Source organism: Pelodiscus sinensis, chromosome 1, assembly GCF_052426305.1.
Source record: "Pelodiscus sinensis isolate ZL-2025 chromosome 1, ASM5242630v1, whole genome shotgun sequence".
In the NCBI taxonomy this organism is placed as follows: domain Eukaryota; kingdom Metazoa; phylum Chordata; order Testudines; family Trionychidae; genus Pelodiscus; species Pelodiscus sinensis.
This window is the reverse complement of record NC_143052.1, coordinates 124863054-124882607: the sequence shown is the minus strand read 5'-3', so window position 1 is coordinate 124882607 and position 19554 is coordinate 124863054. Positions and strand designations below refer to the sequence as shown.

Sequence of the window (19554 nt, the reverse complement as noted above, 5' to 3'; positions counted from 1 at the left end):
CAGAAGTAATCCATCATGCAGTAGCAGACTTTAAAAACAAACAAACCCAAACACTGTAATGCAACTTAAAAGTAGAGCCACTCCCACCCATGGGGCAGCCACTTACAGCTAGGCTACAAGGTGAAGTTGTTGGGGCTACCTGCCTAAGGCAGCTGGAGCTAGCAGAGCAGGAGCAGCACTGGTGTCTATGCTGTTTTCACCCCTTCTCCTGCTTCCCCCACTGGAAGAGAGAGATGCTGTGCTCTCCCCCACCCCTTTCCCTAGCTGGGAGTGGGACACTGGTTTGACATACACACACATACCCCTGGCAGGGGGAAAAGGTGGAGAAGGTAACAAGCTTGCAAACTCAGTGTGACCCAGGGGAAGAAGCTGCCTGCAAGGAAGCTGCCAACACTGAGGAGGGAGCTCAACTACTGCTAGAGCCTGGCCTGGTGTGTCAGCTGCTGGATCTGGAGCCTGAACTGTGATTTGTTCAGAGTTATGAACATTTCAAAGTTACCAATAACCTCTGTTCCCGAGGTGTCCATAACTCTGGGATTCTACTGTACTGAAATTTCTTCAGTAATTTGCTGTTTTTGTGGACTGGTAGTTTCCCAGTACTGGTCTCATACCTTACATTTGTCCCCTCTTGATTTCATGCTATTGCATCCCTCAAGATTTATTCTGAAAGATTAAAAGTGGCTGTTCATATCCTTTACGTTTTTCTTCTCTACAATAAAAACCACCTGTGTGTACAATTTCAAAGCAAGTAATATAGGTCTTGCAGATGGAGGAGACAGTGTCATGAACAGACAATGCACCAGAGGATCTGAAAGTTGTAAGGAGAGTACATCATCTTCTTTCTGAGATTTACTATATCCAGCTATTGATAACCATGTTACAAATGCTATTCTGACAGCATCAGATTTGTAAGAGCTGTAATACAATTTTGGTGAATTTCAGAATGAGAGGGCTTGATTTTTGTTCCTTAGAATTCTCTGCTTTCACCCATAGGAAAAATTACTATTTAGTTTACTTGAAAATTTCAAAGAGAATTGCTGGCCTATATTTACATTCAGTAGAACCAGCCTATCTTCTCTTTCTCCTACCCAAGACAACTGGCAATTTTAGCTCAGAGGAATGGTATATCAAGTCTAGTATTCTATCTTCAGTGGTGTCCTGTACGTAATACAGAGGCAAAACTCCTGTAACTGCTGTAACTCCTGTAACTTGTGGTGATGATCAAGTATGAAATTTGAAAACCCCATCTTAGCAATTATGTAGTGACTGTTTATAGTGAAGTAAAATTAAAATTCCAGAATTTGTTCACTATTTCATCTTACAATCTACAATTCCAATTATACCCATTTTAAATAGTAAAGTTATTTTTGTGGGGCTGAGTGGGAAGATGTTGTGTGTGTGTGTGTGTGTGTGTGTGTGTGTGTGTGTGTGTGTGGATTACTTATTTTTGTTGTTCCCTGGATTTACAGGTATTAAAGAAAGATGAAAACGTGCCATGGACTGGAACTCTGGCTATTGTTCATTCCTATGTTACTCATAAAACAGGTACAGAATGGCATGATTCCTGATAAGAAGCTTTCTGGTCCTTGGTTTCACCTTTAAAATGGAAGTAACTGTCTAACTTCGAATACTGTTACGGGTTTAAAGTCATGTTCGTAAGTTGCACGGGTGAGCCAATGCTCCGTAAGAGCAGTGGTGGTGCCTATTAGTCAGTATTACTAAATGTTTTTTTCAATTTCAGCCCATTTTTCTTTCACACACAATTTTTTATAATATTTACCATTTAGCTGAAGTTTTCCATACTTAGGGTCTACACTGCACCATTATTTTGAGATAACTAGTGTTATTTCAAAATAACAGTGTGAGTGTCTACACAGCCATTCCATTTTTTCAAAATAATTTTTAAATAATGGACGGCTTATTCTGAAATCTGTAAATCTCATTCTACAAGGAATAACGTCTATTCTGAAATAGCTATTTTGAAATAAGGCATGTGTAGACACTCCACTTCTGGTATTTCAAAAGAGCCCCTCACCAGGGCCATTTTAAGTTATTCCTCCCCAATGCCTCCTGGGGCTCTAAATCGAGATAGCACATTTACATTAGGGAAGCCTGCCTCGGACTAATTTTGCGGCTTCCCTGCAGTGTAGACGTGCTATTTCTAAATATGCTATTTCAGAATAACTATTCCAGAATAGCTTATTTCGAAATTAGTGTGCAGTGTAGACATACCAATAGTCATGGATTGAAGAGTAATTGTTTTTTTTCAGAGTTTGAAAGAAAAAAAATCTTTGGTGAGACACAAAAATATACATTTTTCAAATTCTGAGGTTGAGTGAACAATTTTTTTTTTTTTTTGGTAGAGATGCTAAACAAAAAGAAAACAAAAATATTGTTTAGAATTTTAACAAAAATGAAACACTTCCGTTCAGGTAAAAACCTTTTGTTTGCCTATTCAGAAATGTCAAATTGTATTGATTCAACATTTCATTTAGAAATTAATCATTTCCATCCAACACTATCTTGAAACAGTTTTAGATTTTTTTCAAAACAAAACCTTTAGCTATTTTCCAAATGTTTGTGTTCATTTTTTTCATCCAAACTGCTCACTGAATTTGACCCCAATTCACAAATAGTTTTTGGTGTCCCCACAAATGCACTTTTTGTGGCAAGTTTACTGTTCGCCAAGATTTTAAGGCAAGCTCTAATTCTAATTACACTTTGGACTACAAAGGCAGTGTAAAAATTGCTTATGATTGAAAACATGAAACTTGACACGAACTCAGTCCTTGATAAGAACTAATGCCTTTGCTTTAAAAAAGCGTTGGTTTTGATTTAATGTTCTAAAACTGTGTACCTAGCATTTGTCAGAGGAAATATCCTTAAATGAACTTGTGTTGCCCTGATCTGGTAATTTAATGTCCGCCTTCATTTCCCTAGCTAGAAAATAGGGATTCTATAGTCTCTCAAAAGCGTGTTCTGGAATAATGTCTGTCCTGAACTGGAACCATTTCAAAGGTGAGAGAGAGTTGTCTTATGTGTAGCTGAAAACTACGTTTCCTTGGCTGTGCATTTTGAGATGGGATTGGGAAGACCTATGGAAGTCTCCATCTAGAACACTTGTATTCTCATGAGTCAGCATACACCATTTTTTTCAGTCTTTGCCTTAACATCCATTCTAAACCTTAATTGTTTTACAGTCAAAGAAGAAGAGAAGAGAAAATTGTTAAAGAAAGGCAGCGAGCTGAAGAGTGAACATAGACAGTTAGAAGAGAAAGAGAGACTGCTCAACAATGCAGTTAAAGTAAGACTACAGACTATGGAGCATAATGTCTCCTCCAGAGTTGGTTATAAAGATCTATGCTTGAAAAACTGAAATTTGATTGCTGGGAAGGAGTTATGCTCACAATCTCTGAATGTTCAAGTGTGAATATGTTTCTTTACAAAGAAACATATATGGGTCTCTTGGGGGGAGGGAGAGGAGGTGAGCTAGATACACTGGCAGGTTGAGAAGCAGAAGGAGGCAGTGGCAGATCTGCTATTGGAGCACTTCTCCACTCAAATGTCAAAACAGAATTAAACATATCCTCTACCCTATGCTATAACACAAGTCAGAGCTGTTTAACTACTGTATAGCAGTTCCTAGCTTTCACAAGAAAGGTCTGTGCATGACCAACCACTCCAGTGCCAAAAGGTTAGGTAGATATGATCATTGTCACCACTCTCAAAAGGTCTAGTATTATAGCAATTTTCAGCATCTCTTACAGGAACTAGAACCAAATGTTCCTAGAGGGGGTCACCCAAGCCATACCCTGATTCCAGATATGAGTGTACACTGCTCCTACCAGTCCCTGCCATTCTAGAGAGTGTGAGCCTGGGCTCAGAACCCAAATACCTAGCTGCCATGGACATCAGGACTTTCTTAAGGCAGTGCTATCTGACCATAACCACACCCCCTAAGCTATAGGACTATTAATAATTAGAATTGGCACAGAAGCAGAATTAGGTGCTGGGAAGCATTCTCTCTTAGCCCTGGTGTACACTAGGGAGTTATTTTGAAATTACAAGAGGAGCGTCCACACTACCAAGCCCATTACTTTGAAATAAGGGGCTAGATGTGGTTATTGGCATCCTTGTCACTACGTTTACTGGCTTTAAGTAAAGGGATTTAAAACAAACATTACTTTATTTAATCACCCTAAAATGGACTGAAATATGTGCCACATACAAAATACACCAAAGTGTATTTGATTGGAAGGTTTTATTGAAATCATTTGAGAAGACTTACAGTGCTTTCTTGTGACTTTGCCACTTTTTAGTAATGTGACCATTGCAAACTCATGCCAAGAATCTGTAGACTGCCATCATGCAATCACGTATTCTTCCTGTCTTTCAACAAGATACAGTCAAAAGTGCCCTAAGTGTGAATATTGTTGCTAAGGCAGGTAATGAACTAATGGGTGGTATTCTATTAGCTATGCTTGTGTTTCTGCTATCCCTAAAGAACAGCAGCATTTGTCTGAGATTGACATGTTCTCCAGACATGTAAAGCATGTTTGGAGAGATGTTGCCAATCTGAATGTATTCTCAGTCTCTCCTTCCCTTTCCCCATCTCTCTCTGTAACAGAAATGCTTAGAGCTCAAAAACAGCCTGTTGGCCCAGCAGAAAGGGACTCAGTCATCGCTGGAACGTCTCAAAACTCTCATTAGACTGATACAAAATGAGCAGATGATTCAGGTTACCATGACAACAACCACCACCTCCTCCCTGCTAACTGTCCCCTGGATCAAACCCTCATCTGCCTCTGCTGCCATGCACAAAGCGTTGCAGCAATCACAGGGTAACAACTGACAGAGCTGTCTGGAAAAAAATGGAAAAAAAACTTTATACACGCGCAAAGGAGAGATTAAACCGAAACAAAGGGAAATGAAGGAAACAAAAAACAATCTCATTTTTGACATATGTAGAACTTAAACCAGTCAGTCCAGTTTGTAGGTCACTGTGGCAGCAACTTCCCACAAAGCAGATTTTGCTGCAGTTCTGTATTTGCCAAGACCTTCAGTGCTAAAGAGATTTGTTTTTGTTTTGTTGGCCTTAATGTATTTATGAATGAGAAGGAAAAGAAGAAGTATGGCTGATAGAAAGTGAAGTATCCTTTTTGGAGGGCAGACAATTTTACATGTCTGATTTAAAGGGAAAAATGTTAAATACAAAGGGTTAGGAAACTAGTAGGGAGGTAGCTGGGCTTAAAGCTCTTGGCGGGAGGAAACTGGTAATATAAAAGAACCGGACCTACTTAGGACTTGACATGGATTCTTAGCAAAGTGAACAGGTCTGCCTCACTGATTCAGGTGAAATGGAAATGGGCTGTTTGACAGGAATGACGTCATGGACGCTCATAGAGCCTTTAAAACAAAAAGATCATTTTTTTCAGTATTATAGCTGAATTGCAGATATTTAAATTAAAAAACTGTATGAAGTTAGCATTTCTAGTAAAATATTGAAGTATTTTCATGCTGATGCTTCTGTATATGCGTTCTGAAGTATTTAAAGAGGTATGACTGTAAAACTCCTTACTTTTTTGCAGGTCCTTTTTACTTATTTTGCTATTGATGTATTTTTCTCATGGAGTTTTTGTGCAAATTTTAGCATAAACCATATAGTGGATAGCTTTGGCAGGTTGGGTTAAATTTTTTTTGTTATGTTTTGAACCTATTTTTTTTAATAAAAGCAAATAAAGATTGTTTTTTTTTCTTTTCTTGCCAGTACAGATAATATGCCAAAAATAATTTTACATTTTTGTACTGCATTTTTATTGTAAAAATAGGTAACATGGATAAAAGCTGGTGGGTTTTTTTGTTTTGTTTTGTTTATTTGCAGGAATATCTGCAAAAATGGTACAGGAAAAAAAACTGCCTCAAGGGGTTGTTTATCATATTGGATAATAGCAAGAATTTTGGGGGAGGGGTGGTTTGTGGAAAATTAAGGGTTTGCTGGCTTTTTGGAAACTCGAGTCCTTTTTAAAATTTTATTGATTTGTAACACATTTGAAAATGTTTAGCATTAGTCTGAGAATATCCTAGAGCTCCTGCTTGTTTCACTAGCGAGTCTTCCTGATACTACAAGGGTCAGTCTGGCGCCTTAGTAGGTCACAGGCCTATAATGTAATCCTGAGGCCTAGCTCAGAAGTTAGTGATGGGCAACCCCTTTTCCTCTAACAATGCCGAGTTTCACACAACCACTAATTCCATTCTCCAAGCCTTTAGCTACGTAGCACAACAGGTATTAAGTAAAACAAAAGCAAGGAACCACTGGAGCATGACACAGCTAGTCTCTCATATCAGCATATGACATGGTGCCGAATGTGATTTTTTTTTTAAAATGAGGGACTGGCCTTTTCAGTTGCCCATCACTAGGCAGCACATGGTCCCTTCAACCATTTTCACAACTCCGGGAGAAACTGTGCAGTACTATACAAATCTATTTTAATACACTTAACACTCAGTTGAACAAGATTTTTATATTCTTTTATTGATGAACAAAGTGAACTAAGTAAAACACAATTGTTATACATTGATTATTGTATGCCAATTATGCATTCTAATGTGGCTTGCAACGTAAGTGTTTTCAGGTTTAATGTTTTTTTTTTCTTCTCAGACAAATTAAAAAAGGAAAATATGGAAGGTTGAACATGTGAAGAATTTCTGAAGACATGTCTTGGACTGTTAAAGTAGTTATTTTGAAAAGGGGACTGTCCAGTGGATAGTGTGCATAGAAAAAAAGTGTTTGTCTTAAATATGCCAATGTAGTTTTTCTTCTTTATGATGCATTAAACTTGACTGACAATTTAATAGTGGTGTGGACGGTGTGATATTCATTCTTTCAGGAATCCAACCTGGCTGCAATCCTTCAGTCCCTTCTCAGACCAAACACCTCCAGAGATTAAGGGAAGCTCACAGTCTTTAAAATAATCTTTGACTCCTCCACCTCCATACGAATTATATGTTCTCCAATAATGCATAGGCACTGTACTTGCAGATTACCAATGCACATCATAATGGCATACTACAGTGTCTAACAAAAAAAGACCCTATCCCTCCATAGAGCGCACAATGTATATAATCATTTTCCCCTTCCCCTATTGACATTCCTGTTTCTGCTCCTCTTTACCATCCTTTGTGGTGCAAGTCAATGTAGCAACTAAGATCAGTGGGATGGGGCCTTGTACTGGGATTATCCATTTTCTATGTGATTGAAGAAAAGAGTATTGGAGGAGCAAGAAAAGAGACATTGCTAATGCCTGATATAGATGCATAATTACAATAACTAAAGCTGGCTTGCTAACCAAGTGGGGCATACTGGCACTCCTAGGTATGGCAGATTGGACAGGCTTGATTTTTTTCCTAGCTCTTCATCCTCATACTGTGTCAGTGTTTAATTTCAGGCGAGTGTTGCCATGGGAATGTAGAACTATTGCACTGTTTCCAGGGGATTGGTGTGTTTTGTCATACAATTTTCTTCCAATTCCATGAGACACCTCTGCCCCAAAACAGAACCAGTCTTTTAATGGCCATCAACATAATGTTACCCTATAAAGCTAGCACTCTACGAGTTGCAGGAGCCAATTACAGTGCTCAGCATGGTGGCTTATTAATTAATATGTTGTAGCCTTTAATCTTTAGTAATAATTCAAATGATGGTGTTGGTGGCGAGCGCTGTAGCAGGCACAGTAGCCTCAAACTAGCAAGCTCTGGCACCAAGCAACAGCCTTTGAAAACAGTAACAGTGTTGGGATCCTCCTGCCCTACTGATAAAGATTTATTTTAATCAGACCAGGATCACATCATTACAATATATGGCAAGACTCCTGTATGATGCCTTTTCAGAGCCTGCTAGTTACATTACAGAGGGCTCTCAAATAGCTATGTGAAAGACTGATAGTGTCCAGTCTGTTATATGAGCACTGCACCTCTCTAAATGTCATTTTGGTTTCTTTGTCGGAAGGGTACACAACTACTGAACGCGAGCTGCTCAGGTACTGTAGAAATAGTTCATAGATAGGGCCAGCCTTACTGGGTGTAAGCAACAAACAAGAACGCGATTCCCAACTTGTTTATACCAGGTTGTCAGCTATCTGCATAGAACTAGGGACGTTAGATATCAGGTAATTGAATAGTCGAGTAACCATATGAATTCTTATTGGTTACTCGAGTAATGCACTCCAGCCCCACTCTTCGGGAGCCCCCTACTATGCCGCGCTGCTGCCACAGATGGGCTGCTGTGGGAGGTGGAATAGCCTCTGTCTGCAGGGAGCGTTGAGGTCTGCCCCACTCTGCCCACCCCAGGTGCAGCAGAGCAGCCAACACCAGCTGCCCCAGGGATAGAGCTGGCTCCCGTGTTGGAAAGGCAGGATAAGGGATGCCCTGAAGGCAGGAAGGTGAAATGTGTTCTAGAGGGGCTGCTGCCAGAGACCACCCTCTGTCTGCAGCAGTCCCAGGCTTGCCACAGATAGAAGCTGCTCCATAGAAGACGTAGCAGCTTCTGTCTGCAGGGTGCTTGGTACCACTTTGGACAAGGCCTGCTTCACGGCAGCCTCCCCTGCTCCCCTCCCCACACTGCAGAGGTGGAGGGGGAGGTGGCCCCACAGGGCTGGTGCTGGGGGGATCCAGCTTTTACGATGGCTCCCCCCAGCACTAGCTCCTGCTCCCCCCCCCTTGCTGCTTCTGATTCAGAGGCAGCAGGGGCTGGGGAATGCATGGGATTGACAAAATTAACCAATCCGCTTGGGCTTATCAGTTAATCATATAGCTGACTACACATTGACATCCCTACATAGAATCCCAGTGTTGTCTGCTCTTTATGGCAAGCTTCTTGCTCTTACGTTTTTTTTCTTATATAATCTAGGAATTCAGTCTTTCACATTTTTTTTAAATTAAGTTTCTAGCAATCATGGATACAGCGCAAAACTTTAAAATGTAAGTTGTCATAGACCTGCTGTGGTCCACTTGCGAGCTGCATGTGGCTCCTCCCCTTCCCCCCGAGAGTGTGGCTCATGAAGCTTGCCCCCTCGGCTCATAAAACCACGGCTCATAAAGCCGGCCTGTGCCCCTGAAAACTGCCCTCCCCTCCTGGCTCCCTGTGCTCACTGGAGTATTAAAGATGGCACATCAGCCTCTAAATACATTTTCTTAAAGGGGCTTTTTTTAATTTATTTTTTTACTCAACAATTTTACCCAGGCTCTTTATCTTGGCTCTTTGCCCGGAATGGGTTAGCCACCCCTGCCATAGACCCTAAGCAGCTCAGAAACCAAGAAGCAAATGAAAACTCATTAGATTTTTTTTTTTAAACAAATATACACACACTCTCTGGCTACGTCTAGACTGGCATGATTTTCCGCAAATGCTTTTAACAGAAAAGATTTTCCGTTAAAAGCATTTGCAGAAAAGAGCGTCTAGATTGGCACGGACGCTTTTCCGCAAAAGCCCCGATCGCAAAACAATAATGTATTGTCTACACTGGCCCTCTTGTGCAAAAGCATTTGCACAAGAGGGCTTTTGCCCGAACAGGAGCAGCATAGCATTTCCACAAAAACACTAACAATCTTACATGAGATCATCAGTGTTCTTGTGGAAATTCAAGCGGCCGGTGTAGACAGCTGGCAAGTTTTTCCGCAAAAGCAGGTGCTTTTGCGGAAAAACGCCAGTCTAGACGCAGCCCCTAGTTTTAGGCCAATCGCAGGTCATCCCTAACTCATGATTTATGAGCACTTGGGACTGGCACTACTGCAATTACATCCCCATTCTGCCACCAGTTGTGTCTAAAGCTAAGGGTGACAAGACAAAAACAACATCATATGCAGACATACCCAGAGTATGTTGGTTTGATGGCCTATTGCTGAAAAACAAAATTAAATCCTGCATCTGTTACTCAGCACACTTCATTCTGTATTCTGCAGGCTCTCTGTAGTTACAAAGGAGAGCGTTATCTGATGTGGCTGTTGCCACTCATTTCAGACTAGTCCTATTCACTTTAATCAGATTTTACCAACTGCAGCCCATTTCACCTGAAAAATGAAACCCAGGCATCTGACAGCAATCAGAAGAGACTGATTGGGATAAGCAGAAAATGCCAGACTCTGCCTCTCTAAGCCACTTTTAAGTTAACCACAGTGAATACCATTAAAGTTCAGAGGTTTTTATTAACATTAAATTGTCATGATGGAGACTACTACACAGAGTATGCAGGCATATAAAAATTCCTAGAGAAAAAGATGGTGTTGGGCTTTGAATTTGCTGTTTGCATTTTTATTGAAGGATAGTAGGTGACTTTGTTGTTGTTCAAAAGCCGTAGAAACACTGTACTGGCACTTTGATCATCAATGTTCCTCATTAAGCAGTTACAGCTCAAATTTTCAATCATTTTTGCCATTTCGTCTGTGGGACTTTCATCTCTTACAGCCCCATTCATTCACATAGGAGACAACTAGTTAATAACAATTGCAATGCCAATGCTGTTATCAGAGGCTGCCTTGGTATTATAATGTATGGTAAGTGGTGATAATGAAACACACTAAGCTTCCTCTAGTTTCTTTTATGGTTGGTATTTTCCATATGGCGAAACTAGACATGATTTTAATGAAGCACATAATCAAAATATTGCAAAGGGTTTACTCTGTTACCACAGTGGCACTAGTATTTACAGGTTTCATTGCATGCTTTCTGTTGTAAAGGCTGGCAGCTAGAAATCAATTCTAACAACTAAATACTGTATCACTATATTTCCAAAGGGTTTTCACAGGCACAAGTCACCAAACTCCAGCTGAAAGGGTCTCACTGCCATTGTGATTGTAGACAAAACCAAAACCAACCAACACTGTAGAGGTGGACATGGTTGGAGGAACCCACCTAGCAACCCAGTGCATGTACCATTCTTAAGGCAGTGACACTTTCTGATGCTAGTGAATCATTTCCCAGCCAGGCAGTTGTTCAGATCCCATTCTTCAGAAGCCAAAGTGGAGCATGATCTACACACATATATATAATTCTTAAATGCAAGCCTGTCATATGAATCTAGGTACCCAGTCTAGATTTACTAAGGAGACTGCTTCCCTGGGTTTGAATCACTGATGAATGACAGTTACTAACACTCTTGCTATTTCTCCACCAGAAAGTTGGAATTCATTTGTGTTGTACATGAAACTACTGAAAGTAACTGATGCATTATTAGTGTGGATCTTATGCCCCTGCCCATAAGCTAGTCACTAGAAGGTATTCCACCACCTAATGGTGCTAAGCCATTTTAAGGCTTTGCAGGAAGGGAAATTTTATGTTGGTTGATTTGTACTTTAATAAAATGGAACAGTCAGAGTTTGAAGAAATCTTTTCTTAAATTGCAGCTAGAAAAAACATTTACTGGATTTCTGACTCATGTTCAGAGTATGTTTCAAAATAGATACTAATAAGCAAGTGGGGAGCTAAGACACTTTTTCTCTGCTGTGCACTGATAACCAGGCAGATTCAAACCGAGGACCTCTGGAGTGTAGCAACGTAGCCTCTTCAGCTTGAGCTATAAAGCCAGCTGGTGCTTAGTTTAGGCTGTAGAGTTCACTTGTTCTTATCTCTTGCTGTAAGTAGACTGACTGCCACTACATGGGACAGTGAACCACACTAGGGCTATGTCTACACTGGCGGGTTCTTGTGCAAGAAGTCTTGCGCAAGAAAACGTCCACACTGCCTGTGTGAGCTCTGCTTTTGTGCAAGGGCTCCCATGGCAGTATGGACGCTTTCTTGCGCAAGAAAGCTCTGATGGCCATTTTAGCCATGTTAGTTTATCAAACTTCATTTTAAATAAAGTAAAACATTAATTTATGTCCAACACAAAAGGTTCCAATGTTTTCTTTATTTATGGCAGGGGTGGGGAAACTTTTTTGGGTTGGGAGGCCAGTTCCTCACAGAAAAATCAGCTGGGGCCCACTCCGATAAGGAGCAAAAAACCAAACAAACCACCTCCTCCAAAAACCCCAAACCCTCACAGATGTGGTCCCCAAATGAGACTCCTTTGGTCTCCAGCTCCACGGGGTGAGGGGAAGGGACAGGAAGGACTGAGGTTCAGGACTTCCCATAGGCAAGGTTTACTTTTCTGAGGTTCCAGGGTTAGTGGCTTTTTTAGACTGCTTGATGGGCTACAATGTTATTACTTAGGCAGAATCCTTGAAGCACACTCATTTGTCCCACTTTGTGTTTTAGGTTTCTCTTACCTTTTTCTTGCTCCGCTGCTTTTGTTCACAGTGCTGGTCACAGAATGCAATGATTCGTTGCTTGGTAAATAGGATTTTCCTCCTTACTACATTAAGACAAATGTCATTTGTACTGCAGTCTAAATACACAAGACAACAGTACTGTTATCTCTGTTCTATAAATAGGAAACCGAGGAATGGAGATAGTGACTTGACCAAGGTCTCACAGGAAATTTGTCTCAGAGAAAAATTTTAACAGCAGAAAAAAAGGGGAGGGAGGAACTGGTCTATCATCACATTTCCAACTAGTGTGATTAGAGAACAAAGTGAAGAAAAATGTAGCTCCATTCTTGTCTTGTGCCAATGGGGAGACTTCTGATCTGAGGTAAAGCTGAGCCACTGCAGCCAATAATAGGCTCATTAAGAGGCTGTTCACTTGCTCATTGCTGCTATTATTTTTGGGGGGTTCCCACTGAATGAGTTGACAGGAGACAGCTGAGGACTTTCACAAAAAGTGCTTTTGTTCTCCCACCCCAGCAAAAATGTCAGTCTCTGTCACCAAGAAGCTTGTGAAGAGATCAGATCCTTTTGATGTATAGAGGCTCATAGAATCAGAGTAATATAGAATGTACTTTACCGCCTCCCCACATCCACTGCACTCGCAGGCCAGAAAAAGTGCCATTAACTCACAGGGCTGGAGGTCAAGAGGCCTAATTTGGTTTTAGGGGTGGGGAAATGCACCCGGCCAAGGGCAGATTATATTAATTTGACTGATTTGAAATTTGATTTGCTGTCAGATGGCTTAACTTTGTGCAGCCTTCAAACAGGGCTATGGAAAACCAGAAAAGGATTGATTTTTTTTTCCCCCAACAAAGCAAAATCAGCACGTTATTGTCAAATTTGATACATTTAAGGCCAAATCTTCCTTCAAGAACTGCAAGAGTGTAACCAAGAGCAGAATTTGGCCCTTCTGCAGTAAAGTGAATAGAGTTGCTTTCATAGGTGGGTTTTCTTAGAGACAAAAGTTGTTCAGACCTGACAGGTAGGATTGTAACCCATGAAGCTGGTGTGTTTCATAAACTGTGCAAAAAGGGCCTTTTTAAAAATCATAACCATGTGAAGAAGGAAACAGTTACTATGAATGGGGGGTTGGGAAGAAGGAAGGAAAGGATTAAAACTTTATTTTCTAAAAAGAGACATTCAGTAGGATTTTGATGATAAACCTCCTAGCTTTGAACTATCCTTGATTTTAGAGTGTTCAGACTCTAGACAGCCCCTTCTTGCTATAAAAGGTCAAACGACACCACTGAACCAAAGACACGTCAATGTTAGGAGGATTCTGTTAAAACTGAAATATTGCAGGCTATTAAGCCCAGTGCCTTTTGTTTCTGTTTGGCAGAGAAATTCACAGTGACCAAATTGGCATATATAGTAATATTGTTTTCTGCTCCTGTGCACTAAGTATCTTCTTCAAAAAATTGCATCCTGCAAGAAGGCAGGCTTCATGCCTCAGGGACTGATTAATGGGTACAAATGGAAGGGTTAGATTTTTGTTGGTAAGTGTTTGCAAACATCCATTTAACCGTAAAAGCCCAAACCAAGAAATATAGCAATCATAATTTAAATGTACGGATCAGCAAAGTAAGGAAAAGACTCCTTGAGAAACTTTGAGTTAAGGATCCTGATTCTGTGTATTCTGCCACGTGATGCTGACCAGTTGTATTTTAGTGTTTATAAAGACTGAATTTTCTCAATCAGAGTCCACTGTCATTAAGGAATTATTGTCTGACCTCCTTATTGGCTAACCCCACCATAATGTCCCACAACTGTAAAAACTGATAAAAATAAAAACATGCTTTAAAAACAAACGCTACCTGTCAATTATCTATATATATGTTTTAGAGTGTGTGTATCTGTCTGAGAGTCTGTTCAAGAACTCCTCCTAAACCAGGGGTGGGGAACCTAAGGCCTGGGGCTGGATGTGGTCCCTGGGTTGCCTGAATCTGGCCCTTGAGACTTAGGGCCTCCCCCAGCAGTGGGGAGCCTATGCTGGCACTCCTGCCTCTCTGCCCCGCACTGCCTCCCCACAGCTCCCGGCCCTTGACTGATGTTTCTATTGGTCAGAGGCCCACAATCCAAAAAAGGTTCCTCACCCCTGTACTAAGCGATAAGAGCTAGGGGCACCAAATTCAATTTACATCTTCCTCTTATCATAACTTATGGCAAAATAAGGGCTTAGATGTGTCTGGAATGGGATTGCTTCTCATAAAAGAAAAAGAGAAAAAAGCCAATCACCAGGCAGGTGAAAAGGGCTGACTTGGGGCGTGTGCACCCCTGTCCAGGACTGCCCCAGCCTCGAGCCTCCCACCCCCTGGGCACCCTTTAGGGAGGGTAGGGGGGCCTGAAGATCCCCTTCCCCCCTTTCATACAGGAACATTGCTGGCTGTTCCCTTTCCTCAGGGAGAGAAGGGAAAAGGCACAGTTTGCTGCATTCCTTGCTCTGGCTGGGGCAGATAAGGCTGGACCTGCCCCAACCCGGGGAATATACTCCTTCCCCGGCTGTGCCTGCTGGAGCTACAGCAGCTATAGAAAGGTGCTTCTCACCTGGCCCCAAGATGCTGTGGTGAGAAGAGGACTGGGGTTGTCCGCTCTCCTCCAGGGCAGCCTGAATTCTGAACCCCTCCTCCGCAGCCCAGGTCAATGATTTAAATGAAGAAAAACAAAAATTAATTGAGGTAAAGACCTGAGCCTCTCTGGGTAAATGTTATAGTGAAAAAATAAAAGTCAAATTCTGGCAAGGAGTTATTTATAATGCACCTTTCAGCTTTATAGTGCAGTGTCACAGCCAGCCCAGATCAAGTAGAAGTTGGGAACTGCTTTTTCGAAAGATAGCATCCACACTGAATGGACACTATCTTGCATGTAAGCTGTGATTACTATGGACAGAGTGGCCACCAGGGCACCTGTGCTTTTTCCTCTTTTCAAAAGAATTCCCTCTTCCCTGTGCAGATCTGCCTTTTTCCAAAAGAGTTCTTTCACAAAAAGGCTTCTTCCTCATAGAAAGAGGTTTACCAATGCCAGAAAAAAACCCCTCTGTTCTTTTGATTTTTTTCAGTATGGATTTTTTTCTTGCAGTATGGATGTTAGTGAAGTTTTTTTCAGAAAAACAACCATTTTTCCAAAAAACCCCTCTGTAGTGTAGACATAGCCCCAAGCTGGAAAATCAGGTGAAGATTCCCTTCATCATTTACACTGTGTCTGTTTCCCTACCCCACCCAACCTCCCTGTATGGGACTGGTCCCATGAGCTAAAGTTCCAGATTCCAGTTTTCAATTGCCAGGCAATTGCTGCTTCATCTCCAAACTACAATGTTATTTAAATGTCGCTTTTTGTCCTGGAATATATTATGTGAGTCTGAGATAACTGTAAAAAATACTACAGCCTAATAAGAATTGAAAGGAACATTTAAAGGCCTCAAACATGAAATAATAATGAAACAAAACAAAAAAACCCAGATCAAAGCTTTTAATTTCATTCTAAATACTTCACTTTCACATTCAAATTCTTATCAAAGATAAGCAGATGTTATTTTGCCTCTAGGGGGTCCCTAACTCAGTTTCTGATTTGCATCTAGTCCACAAATTTTGCTTCCAAACAGCAGCCATACCCTGTAAAAGGAGCTACAGCAGCAGCAGTGTGACAACAGACTATGGAATGGCAGCCATGTCTAAAATGTAATGCCACCATGTCAAGCTGTGTAAATATTTCCCTTTCTGCTACGTTTACAAACAGGAGTCAGAACTCTCTAAAGAACAAGCATCTGTAAAATTCAGATGTGAGCAAGAAAAATCAAGGTCTCTTTAGAACAGAAAGGAAGCAGCAAAAGCACTAGTTGGTGTCTTTAAGGTTACTGGCAGGGTGCCCGGCACTTCAGGGAAGGGCCCTGGGAATGGAAGGGGGGCAAAATGGGAGGCTGGAGGCCAGGGGCACGTTCTTCCCCCCTAGACTTCCCCACCTACCCTGGCCAGGCCTGTTCTTTCCTCCCTCAGGCCACCCCCCCCCCGCCGCCACACCAGGCCACCCACACCAGCCTGCCCAGGGCCTGTTCTTCCTTCCACATACCAGGCCAGACCCCAGCCGGCCCAGTCCTATTCTTTCCCTCCCAAACTACCTCCCCACCCTACCTAGTCTTGTCACTGCCCCAGCCTGACAGGGACCTGTTCTTCCTAGGGTTGCCAGATGGTTTCAACAAAAATACCAGACACACTCGACATTCCATCACAATCTACATTACATCTTATTTAGAAAATACCAGACATTTCTATTTTCTCAATTTAGTTCCCAAACAGAAAGCTCAAATACTGGACTGTCCGGTTCAAAACCGGAGACCTGACAACCTTAGTTCTCCCCCCCCCCCCCCCCCGGGCCTGTTTTCTCCCTCCGTCTGGCAAAATTCAAATCTGGATTAAAAACACAGACAAATTTGGGAAATATCTAGACTGGGATTGGCCATTAGATAAAATGGCCAGAAATGAAACTCAGAACTAGATTTTAATTCCATTGTCTCCTCTTTCTTTCCCTCGTGCTTCCCTCAACAAAATAGTATCTTGGTTGGTTCAGATCTGAGTTTTTGTAGGGGGCCCTGTTTTGTTAGCAGTAATTGATCTGTCAGTCAGGCAGAGCTGTAGGGGGAAAATTTTTCTACGCCTTATGCTGAGTGGCCAGTGCCACGTACCTCAGAGGTTTATGTAGGCCCAACATGGGTTCAGCTTGCATTCCTCAGCCTCTGGAGAATCTGAATCTGAACCAAGCTAAAATATGACCCTCTCCTTCTCCAATTCCACTCCTCAGACAACAGGAGCACCCATATTCTAAGCAAGATGGGAGTTGACAGTTTTGTGAGGTGAATGAGGGTAGTGGTGAAAACAACTTACGCTAGCTATTACAGCAGAGTGAAAGATTAAAAATACAAATTGCAAAAAAGTATCAGTTCTCCATTTTGGAGTACAGTATTTCAAATGTGCCATTTTTGTTAAACAAATGATAAATGTTTTAAAGAAGCCACTATCAACATTTCCGCAGCTCCTTTTCATTTATCGAAAATGCATGTAATTGAAACTCTACTATTTCAAGGCTGGGTTTGATCAAAATTTCAGTGAAAGATTAAAAATTTAGAAGTCAAGTTTAGTGAACTACTTCCCAGCCATGGAAAGATTATCTGTCAATGAACTAAGGTTTCTTGCAAAGAAAAGAAAAATTCTGCCAGCTCTGAACGTCCGACATGTTTTATTATGTAGGTAAACAAATGTCTCCTACTGGAAGGAACAAGTCTGGCCTTTTCATGTGTATCTAGCAGTCCCCGCTCCCTGCCAAGCTAGCAGAATTGCTTTTTACTGCACCAGTTCTAAGTTTCCCAAAAGACAATGGTCATTTGTTGTATTCCAAATGCCTTATCTAGACAACTAGCTGAGAACTGTGGTATTTCCACTTCAAGATAGTCCCCAAATAACCCACCTACCAATTAGTGCCCAAATAGGAGGTAAGAAGCTGCATTTTTAGGAATTCCGCCACAGTTTTTACCAATGACTGCTGTGTAATAAAGTAATCTCTGTCCTGCAGATTCTGTCTTTCTTGCCCACACACATCTGGAAACACTACTGCCAGGAATGAGAATGCCCATATTAGCAATGCCCCCAGTTCAGAGGTAGCTTTCCAGCTCAGGCTGGCTGACAACCACTATATGGCAATAAGTCACAAAGACACAAGCTAGCAAACAAGACATTCGTCCTTATGAATGAAGATTCCAGCTCTAAATGAACAATTACTTGACACCGAGGAGTGTAACTGGATTATATGATTAACTGGAGATTCTTGCTCCTATGGACAGGATTAAACTGATCACCAAATTCAGGGTCAGTAAAAAGGCTTTGCCCAGGGCATAAAGCTGTTTAACCTTGGGGTGTGCATGGAGTGAAGCTCTATTCATTAGCATCGGGTGATCTTAATGGGACACTGTTATTACAGAACTATAAAAAAACAGCTTATGCCCAAAGGAGCTGACACTCCTGCCTCTTACATTAGACCATATGTTCATCTCCCCCAGCCATCTTCAGCCCCAAGAGAAGACAAACCCTTGCTGAGCTGTGTATAATTTTGAATCCGTGGAGGAGGGGGGGGGCTAGCACACATGTTCACCCATTGCAGCGGTCTGCTGTGGAGACTCATTCGTATTGCAAAGTCCAAGGGGGAAGCGGGACTAATTTCTCAATATACCACAAACTGTATGACAAATAGATACAACAAACTGAGCCAAGCCGGATGCACTGAGCTAGGCAGCTCACATTTAATGATGCTCAGATCCAGACCTAGCTTTTGTAACACAGGCCCCTCTGTAATTAATACCACTTATCTCCAGCTGCAGAAGGACTTAACAGCTGCACATCCCATATGTTTTCCCAAGTTAGAGACAGAGGGGTTCTATGCAATCTCCTCCACTGTAGGGCAGTCGAACTTTGACCAAGAGGAAGCATCCAGCCCTTGTAAAAGCAAACCCAGTTCTTCAGTAGTCCTCGAGGAGTAGGCGGTGCTGACACTTAAGCTTTTCTACACTACCCAGTTTTGTTGCCAAAGACTGCCTTTTGACCACAAACCAGTGAGAGCGTACTGTGAGGTTAGCTGATTAACATATGACCATAGGGCTCACTGTTGCAACCGCTATTCCACCTTTGCAACAAATCTTGTGCAAAGTGTGGCATGTAAGATGTTGTTAGAAAAGCTTTGATTTACTGAATTATGCCATTTGCGTCTAGATTGGCATAATTTTCCAGAAATGCTTTTAACGGAAAAGTTTTCCGTTAAAAGCATTTTTGGAATAGAGCATCTAGATTGGCACGGATGCTTTTCTGCAAAAGCACTTTTTGCGGAAAAGCGTCCGTGCCAATCTAGACGAGCTTTTCCGCAAAAAAGCCCTGATCGCCATTTTCATGATCGGGGCTTTTTTGCGGAAAACAAATCTGAGCTGTCTACACTGGCCCTTTTCCACAAAAGCTTTGCGCAAAAGGGAGTTTTGCCTGAATGGGAGCAGAATAGTATTTCCGCAAGAAGCACTGATTTCTTACAGTAGGAAGTCAGTGCTTTTGCGGAAATTCAAGCGGCCAGTGTAGACGGCTAGCAAGTTTTTCCGGAAAACCGGCTGATTTTCCGGAAAAACTGGCCAGTCTAGGCACAGTCACTATGAATCCATGTACAGGAATTTTAATCATTTTCTTATTGGGATATGTAGCCCCAAATATCAACATAGCCATAGTAAAAATACAT

General features: G+C 41.6%; 1 protein-coding gene across 5 annotated transcripts in view; it reads left to right on the top strand.

Annotated features, from left to right (window-relative positions):
• PHF21B (PHD finger protein 21B) overlaps nt 1–6852 on the top strand; it is a 235638-nt gene extending 228786 nt beyond the window's left edge. For 4 of the 5 annotated variants that reach the window (XM_075899836.2, XM_075899842.2, XM_075899821.2 and 1 more), the window contains 3 exons: nt 1470–1545; nt 3201–3304; nt 4628–6852. In XM_075899836.2, coding sequence (XP_075755951.1) covers nt 1470–1545; nt 3201–3304; nt 4628–4852 — 405 coding nt within the window. In that variant the 3' untranslated portion in view covers nt 4853–6852. Of the gene's footprint in view, nt 1–1469; nt 1546–3200; nt 3305–4319; nt 4446–4627 lie in introns of all 5 variants that reach the window. The other variant, XR_012896208.2, reaches the window with a different exon arrangement.
• Nucleotides 6853–19554: the final 12702 nt, after the last annotated feature.